At 40.8% G+C, this 14,687-nt stretch overlaps 1 protein-coding gene across 5 annotated transcripts in view; it reads left to right on the forward strand.

Annotated features, from left to right (window-relative positions):
* Positions 1-14,687, forward strand: part of TENM1 (teneurin transmembrane protein 1) — a 947,931-nt gene that overhangs the window by 663,875 nt on the left and 269,369 nt on the right. For all 5 annotated transcript variants that reach the window (XM_089678299.1, XM_089678298.1, XM_089678300.1 and 2 more), the window contains one exon: positions 11,249-11,516. In XM_089678299.1, coding sequence (XP_089534425.1) covers positions 11,249-11,516 — 268 coding nt within the window. The remainder of the gene's footprint in view (positions 1-11,248; positions 11,517-14,687) is intronic.

Raw genomic sequence — 14,687 nt, forward strand, 5'->3', positions numbered from 1 at the left:
TTGACATTTTCAGCATCACATGCAGTATTTGGGAAAAATGTGTCACCTTAATAGCTCACGTGATCTGCTTTAGTGAATTGAGCCCCTTGTGTGCCAGGGAGGCAGTGAGTGCCAGAAACAAGAGCAACCTACTTGTTCCTATAGTTGGAGAAAACAATGCAGCATCAGCATGAACATTGTATTCCTGCTGCACTGTTTCTCAGTTCTTCCGTCTTCCCACAGCCTGAGACTTCTGATACTGTTCATTTCACTGCTTCAAATAAAAGAGGAGCAGCATTACACAGAAGATGGATGGATGGCACTTATTAATCCTTCATGAAAATCTTGGGCTCTAATAAGAAGAAGGGGAGCCCAAGAACTGTGCAAGATTCAGTGCAGGAGTGTGGTTAGCATCCAGAGATCTGTGTATTGGAAGCAGTGTTAGCTCTTACAATACAGAGCATATAGAGCAGGTGGCTGTCAGTGACAACCTAGCTCTGATGATTAGATCTTGACAGCTGCATTTTCCAAATGTAATTTGCAGGACTGAGCTGTCAATCTGACAGCTCAGTACTACTAAGTGTATGATCATGTGATGTAGAAGCAGGAAAGACTTTTGTCCCTAGCACAGTACCCAAGGTGGGTGCCTCTCCTACCTCTGCTATAGCCTAGTCTTGCATGTGATTCTATATATCTTATTCAGTATATATATATATATATATATATATATATATATATACAGTATACTGTTCAAAAAAATGAATGGAAAAATTTGAAAACACATCAGATCTGAAAGGGGAAAAATATCATGCTGGATATCTATACTGATATGGACTGGGTAATGTTTTAGGAATGTAAGTATGCCCCATTACAGAGGACAGAGGATTGAATTCAAAGACATTTTGCTGAAATTTCATTGTGACAACTCAATATGGTACTCAGTAATTTGTATGGCCCCCAGGTGCTTGTATGCATGCCTGACAACATCGGGGCATGCTCCTAATGAGACAATTGATGGTGTCCTGGGGTATTTCCTCCCAAGACTGGACCAGGGCATCACTGAGCTCCTGCACAGTCTGAGGTGCAAACTGGCAGTGGCAGATGGACCGAAACATGATATCCCAGAGGTGCTTTATTGGATTTAGGTCAGACAAGTGTGGGGGCTACTCAATGGTATCAATTCCTTCATCCTCCAGGACTGCTTGCATATTCTCACCACATGAGGTGGGCATTTTCATGCACCAGGAGGAGTCCAGGACCCACTGCACCAGCATAGGGTCTGACAATGGGTCCAAGGATTTCATCCCGATACCTAATGGCAGTCAGGGTGCCATTGCCTAGCCTGTAGAGGTCTGTGCATCCCTCCATGGATATGCCTTCCTAGACCATCACTGACCCACCACTAAAACAGTCAGGCTGATCGATGTTACAAGCAGCATAACTTTTTCCATGGCTTCTCCTTTCACATTTGTCACATGTGCTCAGGGTGAACCTGCTCTCATTTGTGAAAAGCACAGGGCGCCAGTGGAAGACCTGCCAAATCTGGTGTTCAATGGCAAATGCCAATTGAGCTCTATGGTGCCAGGCAGCGAGCACATGGCCCACTAAAGAGCGTCAGGCCCTCAGGCCACCCTCATGAAGTCTGATTCTGATTGTTTGGTCAGAGACATTCACACCAGTCCCTGCTGGTGGTCATTTTGTAGGGCTCTGGCAATGCTCATCCTGTTCCTCCTTGCACAAATAAGCAGATACCGGTCTTGCTGATGGGTTAAGAACCTTCTACAGTCCTGTCCAGCTCTCCCAGAAGTAACTGCCTGTCTCTTGGATCTCCTCCATGCTCTTGAGACTGTGCTGGGAGACACAGAAAACTTTCTGGCAATGGCACGTATTTATGTGTCATCCTGGAGGAGTTAGACTGCCTGTGCAACCTCTGTAGGGTCCAGGTATTGCCTCATGCTACCAGTAGTTACACTAACCCTAGCCAAATGCAAAACTAATGCAGAAAAGATGAGTATGGAAAAAAATGTCAGTGGCCTCCAGCTGTAAAACCATTCCTGTTTTGGGGGTCATCTCATTGTTGCCCATCTAGTGCACCTGTTAATTTCATTAACATCAAAGCAGCTGAAACTGATTAACAACCCCCTCTGCTACTTAACTGACCAGATCAATATCCCAGGACTTTAATTGACTTGATTCTACACTCTGATTAAAAAGTGTTCCTTTAATTTTTGTGAGCAGTGTATATACAGTATATTTTCAACACTATATATACTATATAGTACAGCCCCAGTTTTGTCTGCATATGAGTAAAACCAGACCAGTCATAGATGATCACATCCACATCCTACCCTCTGTATGTTCACAGAATACCTGGTATTCTGTTTACACAGGGCGTTCTGTAAATGGAAAAGGAAAGAGGAAAGGGGTGGTAAAGGACATAATCTCTTCACTGTATAGAAGCCACAGCTCTCATACTGACAGAACTACTGTACTTGCTTTTTATACTACACAGCATCAATTAAGACTTGGATATACATAAGTACAGATAATGTTGTACATACCACATATCAAAAAATTGTTCTGCCTGGAGTTGCACTTTAATTGCTGCCTCCATCTCCTTGCTTATTGCTAATGGCGAGTGAAATAGGCTGTCATAATAATTGTCCAGTAGTACTGTGTTGTAGCCAGGGCAGGGCAGGCAAGCTCCAAACTTATATGGCAGTGTCTAAGTCTTGCCCATTTAGAATGGCTCAGCACTTTCACTCACTTTCTGCTCTTACTGTAAAAAGGAAAATGTTTCAACACACACTCCACTTGGATTCCCCTTTAAGAAACATCATACTGAACATACTTTTTTAATATACCAGTTTGGGTTTACTCAATTCCATATTTATCACTTCTTGTGAAAAATGGGACCTTAGCAAATTTCAATAATAAAAGAGACATCTCAGCGCACTAATGGCTAATGTCCAGTGCTATATGTCCATATTCCAAATAAAGTCTATGACCAATAACCGCTTCAGATGGCAGCCATCTCAGAGTGAGCCAGCTCTGTATGCAAAGGAAAACGAAAAAGAGAGGCGAGTTCTGAGTGCAGTATATAAAGGAAATGTATTCATTCACAATGTAAAAACTCACATACAGTCATGGCCGAAATTGTTGGCACCCTTGATATTTCTCCAGGAAATCATGTATTTCTCACGAAACGTATTGCATTAACACATGTTTTGCTATACACATGTTTATTCCCTTTGTGTGTATTGGGACAAAACAAAAAAAGGGAGGAAAGAAAGCAAATTCGACATAATGTCACACAAACCTCCAAAAATGGGCTGGACAAAAGTATTGGCACCCTTTCACAACTGCGGATAAATAAGAATGTTACAAGCATGTGATGCTCCTGTAAACTCACCTGGGGCAAGTAACAGGTGTGGGCAATATAGAAATCACACCTGAAAGCAGATAAAAAGGAGAGACGTTCACTTAACCTTTGCATTGTGTGTCTGTCTGTGCCACACTAAGCATGGACAACAGAAAGAGGAGACGAGAACTGTCTGAGGACCTGAGAACCAAAATTGTGGCAAAATATCAACAATCTCAAGGTTACAAGTCCATCTCCAGAGAACTAGATTTGCCTTTGTCCACAGTGCGCAACATTATCAAGAAGTTTGCAACCCATGGCACTGTAGCTAATCTCCCTGGTCGTGGACGGATGAGGAAAATTGATGAAAGATTGCAACGCAGAATAGTCCGGATGGTGGATAAGCAGCCCCAAACATGTTCCAAAGACATTCAAGCTGTCCTGCAGGCTCAGGGAGCATCAGTGTCAGCGCGAACTATCCGTCGACATTTAAATGAAATGAAACGCTATGGCAGGAGACCCAGGAGGACCCCACTGCTGACACAGAGACATAAAAAAGCAAGACTACAGTTTGCCAAAATGTACTTGAGTAAGCCAAAAGCCTTCTGGGAAAACGTCTTGTGGACAGATGAGACCAAGATAGAGCTTTTCGGTAAAGCACATCATTCTACTGTTTACCGAAAACGGAATGAGGCCTACAAAGAACAAAACACAGTACCTACGGTAAAATATGGTGGAGGTTCAATGATGTTTTGGGGTTGTTTTGCTGCCTCTGGCACTGGGTGCCTTGACTGTGTGCAAGGCATCATGAAATCTGAGGATTACCAAAGGATTTTGGGTCGCACTGTAGGGCCCAGTGTCAGAAAGCTGGGTTTGCGTCCAAGATCCTGGGTCTTCCAGCAGGACAATGACCCCAAACATACGTCAAAAAGCACTCAGAAATGGATGGCAAAGAAGCGCTGGAGAGTTCTGAAGTGGCCAGCAATGAGCCCAGATCTAAATCCCATTGAACACCTGTGGAGAGATCTTAAAATTGCTGTTGGGAAAAGGTGTCCTTCCAATAAGAGAGACCTGGAGCTGTTTGCAAAGGAAGAGTGGTCCAAAATTCCGGGTGAGAGGTGTCAGAAGCTTATTGATGGTTATAGGAAGCGACTGATTTCAGTTATGTTTTCCAAAGGGTGTGCAACCAAATATTAAGTTAAGGGTGCCAATACTTTTGTCCAGCCCATTTTTGGGGTTTTGTGTGACATTATGTCATATTTGCTTTTCTGCCTCTGTTTTATATTTGTTCCAATACATACAAAGGGAATAAACATGTGTATAGCAAAACATGTGTTAATGCAATACCTTTTTTGTGTGAAATACTTGATTTTCAGGAAAAATATCAAGGGTGCCAACAATTTCGGCCATGACTGTATAGGGAGTACATGTAGTACTTCCCCTTATGTGAGTCTTTACATTGTGGATTAATAAATTTCCTTTACATACTGCACTCAGAAGGTGCCTCTCTTTTTTCTTATCCTTAGCAAATTTCAGTAAATCTGTGTTTTCACATTGATACATTTTGCATGTATAGCAAAATGCAGCCTTTATATTTATACCTTCCATCAGGATCCAGCATATAGCCATAAAGTATAGAAAATAGTGATTTCCCGTACAAATTCCAGTACGCATTTATGTTTTGTAGACCAAACCTGGTTTGCTATGTATATCCTCCCTACTGGAAAATAACTCTGTAGCTCATGCAGATGAATCACTAGAAAGCTTGTAGAATGGTGTAATCCTTGAGTTTGACCCTTAAGATTTACTTCTTGAAGGTTTAATATACATCCTCTTATTCTGACATACTTATTGCTGCTTTCCTTTTATCATCTCCACAGTCAATAACATAAATCTATAGAGCATCAGCCAGCTACAAATAGTGTATATCTACTTACTTTTTCATCCACACCAGATGCTAACTTAGTGAAGCTAGCTCAGCAATTGTTTATGTCTATTCTTGCATTATATTGTGCTCTGTTCTCTTATTGTAGTGAACCACTACCTTTTTTCTGATAAATAGTATTTATTTACATAACTGTTTTTATTGGCAGCTGGTAACTTCATTAATCCCTCTATTAGCAAGAGTAGTGTGCATTAGTGTTAGTCTTAGAACTGCATTATTAATGGTAGCCAGCCTGAATTTTAGATTACAGTGTGTAAGAGCATTGGATTGATCAGATGACTATGGTTAGTAATTAAAGAATATTTGTGGCTTTCAGTCTATATATTGACCACACAGTGGAATTAAAGCATTTCTAAAGGCATTATTATTATTAAAATATTAAACATGTAATACTTACCTACTCTGTGCAATGGTATTGCACAGAGCAGCCCTAGCCTGTTCTGGAGTCCCCTGCCAGCAATCTTAGCTCTTCCTCTTCTGTGTTTGTCCTCAGACATGTAGGCTTGCTCCTGAGCAGGACCGTGTGCATCCATAGACGCACAGAGCCTGGCTTGGCTCCACCCCCAGCTCTCTGCTTACAGGATTTGACTGACAGCAGCAGGAGCTAATGGCTCCTGCTGCTTTCCAAGCATTCTGTGAGAAGAGAAAGAGTGTGGATAGGAACTGCAGACAGGCACAGCGCTAGATCAATACAGGACTCAGGTAAGTGTTTAGGACTGGGGAGGGAGCAATTCTTTACCTTAATGCAGAAAATGCATTAAGGTAAGAAAAAAAACATTTAGCTTTAGAAACTCTTTAATTGCTGCTTAAATCAAATTTTATTTCTTTAATCTTTTCCACAAAAAAAGAAAGAAGAAAAAAGAAATCATTCCATTTATAAAACAATTAAACAACGACCTACTAACATTACACCTACAAATAGGCAGATAGATATACATAACAAATTGCCACTCAATAATTTAGAACAAGGATATTCCACATTACATAAACCAACTATCTCATGGCAAAAAGAAAACTTGACTTGTTCTCCAAACTACATCACTAAGTTCTTTCTGACCACATACACGATTCTACTGTACTCAAGTCCTTGCCCTGGAGCTTATTGTGAGATCATCATCCATCTCCGATTTCATGTGATTCCATATTAAACACATTTTTTGAGCGTACCTCTCAGTTCATATGCAATATTTTTAAAGGCTTGTATTTTGTTTGAGTTTTATAATCCAAGCTCATTTACAGTAGTTGGCATTGTTAGATATGCACCAAAGTGTTACAACTGTACATGCTACAAAAAGAAATCTCTGCACCACAATGAGAGTAAAATTATCTGATTCTGAGGTGTCAACATAACTGACACCACAGTGGAGTTACTAATGATTGTATTATATACCCCATTAATTTTATAAATCACATTGTTCCAATATCTCACTAATTTTGGGCATCTCCACAGCAGATATACCAAATCACCTGGTTCTGCACCACATTTTCTACATTTTGTAATTAAATTAATTTACAAAAAAAGAAAGGGATGCTTACTGAATTAAAGTGACTTTAATTTCATCTTCAATATCCAATCATGTTCATGGAAATTTAAAGCTGATCTCTAGCCACCCCATTAGGATTTATATTTATATGGTATTTACTACTGTATTTGAATACCAAATTTTTCAAAAAAGCTTAATTTACTCAGGAGCAATGCATCAGCTAAAAACACACAACACTTTCTTACTATGCTTATTACAGGACTACTGGGGTCAGTTTTTTTCTTCCTGTCTCCAACTTCCTTGTATCATCTCCCCATGTAATAGCCCACAAGACACATCAAGGCTAAGGGTGGAAAGATAAAAAAGCAGTTTATCCACCTTGTGTCATAAACGAAGAACAGATGGCTAGTAGACAGTCATCCCATTCTGCTAGCAGATGGATCAAGGTGCAAGGACCCAAATAGTGATGTGTAGGTGCATAGTAGACAATTCCCCCAACAAAAGCTTATGGAGCAGGAACAGCAACAGAGGATGCATACAACCTGCACTGGTAGACAGGACATCGTTCTAGAGCTACATAAAGTACAGCTTTTGATTGGCATTAAAGTACAGTATAACTGAGCCCTTACCTTGTTAAACAACCCATTCAGTTTAATATAGAAATGCAAGGCAAAACATTTGTGCATATATATTAAACATATTATGCCTTTTTCACATACACTCTGTTCTCAGTGGCCTAAGGGGCTTAAGAGCTGAGGGTGGAGCAACAGCAGTACACTAATCTTCCCAGTAAATGGCAGTGCAGGGGGGACATGTCAGAACAAGTCTGATTATTGGAGGACAGACAGGCTTTTCTCCCAGCACAGCCAGAAAATTGACCAAGATTGACTAAGATGGATGCGCTAGCCCAGCGTGGTCAGTTTGAAATAGGAAAGCAGAGACATTGGCAGGATCATCAGGCAATTTCACACAAAGGAATCAATACATAGAAAACATGATACATGGTACAGCAGACATGATATGGATATGAAATGTTGGGTAACATATTCTTTAATGAACAGCACCTCTGCAGATCTTTGTTCTATGTGAGTTGCCTTGTAGACAAAAGGGGTCAACATGACAGCCGGTTGTTCTGTTCTATGAGATTATAATTAAGACTTATTATAGGACACATATATATACAGCTACTGACAAAATGTGCCTACTATTCCTCCATTGCGGCTGTAAATTTCATTTCATACTGGGCACAAAAGTTCCTCTTAATAAATCAGAGGTTAAAGTCAACCTGTATTATGGCCACTTAAATAATGCACAGGCTTGATAGCATAAAACGCCTGTCCCTACTGTTAGCAGATTTCCCCACCTCCTCTAGTCTCCAAAAAAAAGGCCAAGTCAAAAAAGAAAAAAAAAAATCTGTGCTTTCAGGCAGGAGGACCTAACAGACCCCCCCCCTCCTCCTTTACCAGTGCTTGGCCATTTGCTGCTAATCAATAAAATGTCACTGAATTGGTAACTTTATCAACATACCTTAAAACTGAACTTGACAAAACTTTAGGTTTGGCCTTTAAATGCTTGGAAGTGTATTGCTAAATTAGCAACAACAACCCAGAAGTTAGGACAGCATGTTCTGGTTTGCTGTTCTCGTGTAACCTTGCTCCTTTTGATTTGAAACAATAATAGGATGCTTTCTAGTATGACTTCAGTTAGTTCAGCGTAGCTCACTTAATGGACATACAGTGCTGTAATAGAATTTAAAAATTCATGGGATGGGCAGAGCGAGATGGAAAAAGTTAGAACACAAGAAAAAAGAGGTCAACAAGTTTTCCAGTAAATTGGGGTTATATGGACAGTATTGTCCAGGTTCCTGTGTTCAATCTAGGATGATAAAAAAACAAGAGAGCTTTGTTATAGTGAAATAAAATGGGGTCAGCTGCTGCTCTGTACATGTCTACCTGCTGTAAAACAGTAATACATTGTGCAGCCCTAAATACGTGCTGATCTGTGACAAACCAAAAGGTTTTTCATTGGTTATATACTGTATTTAATGGTTTCAAAAGTTTTGATTGTTGTGTATAATATATCAGTGTTAAACATATAAACATCCGATCTTTCTGCAAAAATTAAAACATGGCTATATGAGTCCAACTAATAAAATTGTAAAAGTCTTTATTATTTTGTTTTGATTTTGATTTCTCTGCACACTGTGAGTTTCATTAAGAAGGTGCAGCAAGACAGATAGAGCCCACCTCATTTCCTGGCTGGAGGACATCCCGTATCATTCCACCCTTTACTCTTCAGCCTGCCTGCCCCTGGTCCTCCTCCTTCATTCATTGGCTTGAAGCTATTATAATTATGGAGGCTTATGTGTTTTACCTAGGATGGTCTGCATGAAAATACCGTCTGCCTAGCAATGCCCACTCCTCTAGAATTACATCCATCCATCAAGGAATTTTTGGTGCTTGCATAGCTCCTCCCAAAAGCCAACTAACTGCTTGCACCAGGGCTAAAGACTTTTGAAAAAACAAATGCTGAGACAGGGGACTGTGATGTTTTCAGGAAACTATGCACAGTATCTTTTCTCTCCTCTGATCACCAGCTGTGATCTGTGAGAAGCACAGAGACCCAGTAATCACACCACTAATTCTATAATAAGGTCTGTAATGGAAAAGGAAAGGTTTTATGTAAAAAAAAAAGTCCCTATCATGTTGATGAGGGGGAGATAGGAGGAACAACGAAAGGCAAAATATAAGCAGATCAAGCTCCATGTGCAGTGGTTCCTGGGTTACCTCCTTGACATTGGATGGCTCATAATGTTGATTTATTGTCCAGTGACCAGGCTGTGGGTGTAGCGGGGACATAGGAAGCTGCATTGCTGAACTAGAAAACATATGTGGTATCTTCCTGGCTGTGCTGTGCGACACATACACACACAGCTGTTAAAACTTTACTTCAAGCAAACCGCTATATACACAGATAAAATGCCTTTATTGGGGATGTTTTATATAGATTTGTATTTCTGTCCATCCAGTCCTTAGATATACACAGCCCTGCCCTGTCTGATAGAGCAAGAGATCTATTTTTAATCTGCTGAAATAAAACATACAGGATTTGCCCTCCCCTAGCCTTTGACTAGACAGTTAAAAGCTAAGTTAACCTGTTTTTGTTTTTTGCAGGTGAAATAAAATGTGCATTTACTATTTTTTTTCTCAGGCGCCTGCAGAGCATTGCACCCATGATCAGCAGATCGCAGGTGCAAGGTCAGGCTCCTGCAGACACTGCCTACAGCTTTCTGCCTGCACCTCTGAATGGCTTTCTGTTTGAAAGCTATTATAAAATGTCAATGAACTAAGAATGCATTCATCAGCTCCCTCTTGCCGTTCAGTGAAAACTACAAGCTGTCTGCCATGGTGGCAGAGGAGACTTGTAGTTCATTTGTTCACAGATTCCTGAGGAGCCCCGATCAGCCAAATTTTTTATAAATTGTGACAGCGGGTGCAGGGAGAAGAACCCCCATCCACTGTCACGGGGGATTGGGGTTGCAGGCAGGTTCTGTATCAGGGGTGGACTGACCATTTGGAAACTCGGGCACTGCCCGAGGGCCCGCGGTCAGTAGGGGGCCCCATGAGATGCCCCTGTTACTTTTTTCATAGGCTTTTTTGAGTTTGGGCAAGGACACAGGGGCCCCATGATCCCCTATTGTCTGGGGGCCCCATGAGTTGTCAGTCCACCCCTGTTCTGTATAGTAACATAAAATACCTAACCTAAATACGGGTATAGCATGTAACATGTTACTAAAGATGAACTGAACCTTTAAAGGAAAAACAGCACACTTATTAGCTGATTTCTCTGTTCTTTCCTCTTATCAGCACACAAGCACTGCTCCACATCTGCCTGTGCTGCTCTTATTCTTCCAATTTCAGCTTTTCTGCATTAATTTGTGTCTTTTTTATCTGCCTGGAGTTTAACTTTAAAATTGTATTGCACTGAAGACTGCAGAGGGGATTACACAAATCCTGTTGTGGAGTTTAATATATTTTAACATGTAGATTTAAAAAAAAAATTATGCTGGGAATTCATGATTAATTTGGTTTAAATTTTGAGTGGTTTGTTTAAAATATCATGTTTTAATAACATTTAAATCATTTTTCCAATGTTTGGTGGTATTGGCTTATTATATAGATCTATTCCTTATGTATTCAGTCAAAATGGCACTCTGCACTCAATATTATTTACTGAGTGTGGATGAACAAGCTACTGAAGGGAGGACATGACTATGGTGGAGGAAAGCCCACCACTAGGCTTCTGGTAACCAAGTAATTGAAAGGCAAATGCCAGACAAAGTACTTTGTTTGTGCTGGGCATGCTCTTTCCAAGGTTTTGTGCTGAGCTGTGTAATTAATTCATCTATGTTAGCAGTTAATTGAGATAATAGATTTGAATTTACTCTTTATGACTATTTTTTTTTATCCTGCTTTACAGGTGGTACAAGAAGAAATTCCCGTTCCATCTAGTTTTCTTAAACTTAGCTATCTGAGCAGTCGCACCCTTGGTTACAAGAGTCTCATACATATTATTCTCACCCACTCAACTATTCCTATTAGTCTAAGCAAAGTGCATCTGATTGTGGCGGTGGAAGGACGACTTGTACAGAAATGGTTTCCTGCTGCTATCAACCTGTTTCATACCTTTGCCTGGAACAAGACAGATATTTATGGGCAGAAAGTATCAGGCTTAACTGAAGCTCTAGGTACAGATTCTTTTATGTCTTATGCTATATTAATGCATTATTTTATTTCTAGATTATTTATTTTTTGAATACATTTAAAGAACAAAACAATTATTTTCCCATATACTGAATAGAGAAAAAAACAAACAGAGGGCGCACCGGCCTAGTGCATTACCTTAAAATATGTTTATAAATTGTTAAAAATAGGTATTGTACTCACAAATTGTCAATAAAGTCAAAGGCACATCATGAAGGAACAGCTCTGTCCAATTCGCACTACATGTCTGTCCGTAATGGGAACTCTGGACATCCAACTGGCTGACGCATTTCGAGGATTAGCCTCTTCCTCAGAGCCAACTGACCAAATGCCTGTCCCTCTCTTATACATGCTCACTAATGAATCATCATAGGTTACATATGGGCCATCCTAAACACTCCCAGATGTGTCATAAAGAATGCTAGCATGATGAGTACAAATAACAGAAATGCAAACATCAAAGTACAAGTTCCTTATCTGGATGGGTGGAAGCAATATAAAGTATAGTATATATGAGTGACCATCAACATTAAAATAATATACTGTTTTTCCAATGTGGTATTGTATTCATGGATGAATGTAATACACATACTGAGTCAATATATATATATATTGACTCGGTATGTGTATTACATTCATCCATTTATTTACATGAATACTCTATCACTTGGATTTCAACACTACTACTACTACAACTAATACTGTAATAGTATAATACTACTATACTATGATACTCTAGCATTTACATGAGCAATGCAATACCACATTGGAAAAACAGTATATTTTTTTAAATATATGGAAGGGCAAGACTGAAAAAATTTGAAAGTCATATAAAACATTTCTTTAATGAGATCACAATGTGATAACAATTAAAAATATTTGTTTACTGAAAATACATTGTGGGCAGGGGCGGACTGACAACTCATGGGGCCCCCGGGTAATAGGGGATCATGGGGCTCCTGTGCCCTTGCCCAAACTCAAAAAATCCCATGAAAAAGGTACCAGGGGCATCTCATGGAGCCCCCTACTGACCCCGGGCCCTCGGGCAGTGCCCGAGTTTCCAAATGGTCAGTCCGTCCCTGATTGTGGGAGATTTAGTAAAACCTGAGCCCGAAGAATCTGGTGCCGCTGTTCATATAACCAGGGGTGGACTGATGGCTCATGGGGTCCCCAGGCATTAGGAGATCATGGGGCCCCCTGTGCATCCCCCCACACTCAAGCCACACCCACACAAAGCCCCACCTACATATTGCACCATCCATGTTACATCACAGAATTTCTCTACATTATGTTCAAAATAAATGTTTAATAGGTTAAGAAAATAAAGAAAAATACATTTACTTTGAAGAAAGTGCAACAATTGTACATTTCCTATATAGGGGACGCAGTAACTGTGTTAACACAGCTGCAGGTCCTAATTTGACAGGTGTGAGAATGCAGATGTATGGCCCCAAACACAGACAGTGTGCATTTGGGGCCACTTTTCTGCACGTGCACACCTGTCAAATTAGGACCTGCGGCTATGTTTGTACAGTCTATGCATCCCCATAGAGTAACAGGTGGCTCCAGCCACAAACAAGCCACTCATTCACACTTAAGTGGATGGTGTCAGTAGAGCAGTGGGGCAAACCATTTCTTTGTAGCCTCAGATGCTCTAGAGATAAATTAACAGGAGACTTAGGCTCCTGCTCATTCATAAACACAATCTACTATGCATAAGTTATGAATGGACAGAGTCAGTAATTGCTCTGCTCATTCAAACAAGGAAGGGGCCGTAAGTTACATATTTACCTGCCCCTTCCCCTGCTCTCCAACCTGACACATTCCCTTTTAGCAACCAGTGGGTGAGGAGAGGAGGGGGAATGCTGCAGGGAGGTGAGGGGGGACCATTGGAGCAAGCAGGGGAGCCCAGAGAGCAGGGCCAATCTTATGGACAGTCAGGGGTGATCAGTGCGGGGGGGGGTCATTACAAGCATCAATTTCCCAGCATGGCTTTACAGGAAACAGCTGAAAGCCACGGGAGAGAGAGAGAATAAGCAGCTTTTAGCTGCTTCATAGAAGGCCATACAGGGAGATCGGTGCGTGTAATTGCCCCCAACTCCGCCGCACTGATCATCCCTGACTGTCAGATTCCTCTGCTGCAGAAGGTACCAGGAGGGAATCCCTACTGGCCTCAGGCCCTCAGACAGTGCCCGACTGCCCAAATAGTCAGTTTGCCTCTGGCACTCATTTACTGTAGTGCTATTACCTATTTATAACAATGATCTCTGCACAATGAATGCTAGTACCTACGGGTGAAACTCAAAAAATTATAATATCGTGCAAAAGTTCATTTATTTCAGTAATGCAACTAAAAAGGTGAAACTAATATATGAGATAGACTCATTACATGCAAAGCAAGATAGTTCAAGCTGTGATTTGTCATAATTGTGATGATTATGGCTTACAGCTCATGAAAACCCCAAATCGACAATCTCAGAAAATTAGAATATTGTGAAAAGGTGCAATATTCTAGGCTCAAAGTGTCCCACTCTAATCAGCTAATTAAGCCATAACACCTGCAAAGGGTTCCTGAGCCTTTAAATAGTCTCTCAGTCTGGTTCAGTAGGAATCACAATCATGGGAAAGACTGCTGACCTGATAGTTGTGCAGAAAACCATCATTGACTCCCTCCATAAGGAGGGAAAGCCTCAAAAGGTAATTGCAAAAGAAGTTGGATGTTTCCAAAGTGTTGTATCAAAGCACATTAATAGAAAGTTATGTGGAAGGGAAAAGTGTGGAAGAAAAAGGTGCACAAGCAGTAGGGATTGAGAGGATTGTCAGGAAAAGGCCATTCAAAAGTGTTGGGGACTTTCACAAGGAGTGGACTGAGGCTGGATTCAGTGCATCAAGAGCCACCACACACAGACGGATCCTGGACATGGGCTTCAAATGTCGTATTCCTCTTGACAAGCCGCTCCTGAACAACAAACAACATCAGAAGTGTCTTACCTGGGCTAAAGAAAAACAGACCTGGTCTGTTGCTCAGTGGTCCAAAGTCCTCTTTTCTGATGAGAGCAACTTTTGCATCTCATTTGGAAACCAAGGACCTAGAGTATGGAGGAAGAATGGAGAGGCACACACTGCAAGATGCTTAAAGTCCAGTGTGATGTTTC

The sequence above is a fragment of the Staurois parvus genome, unplaced genomic scaffold (assembly GCF_062004578.1).
Source record: "Staurois parvus isolate SC_StPar_1 unplaced genomic scaffold, SC_StPar_1.0 ptg000202l, whole genome shotgun sequence".
Lineage (NCBI taxonomy): Eukaryota > Metazoa > Chordata > Amphibia > Anura > Ranidae > Staurois > Staurois parvus.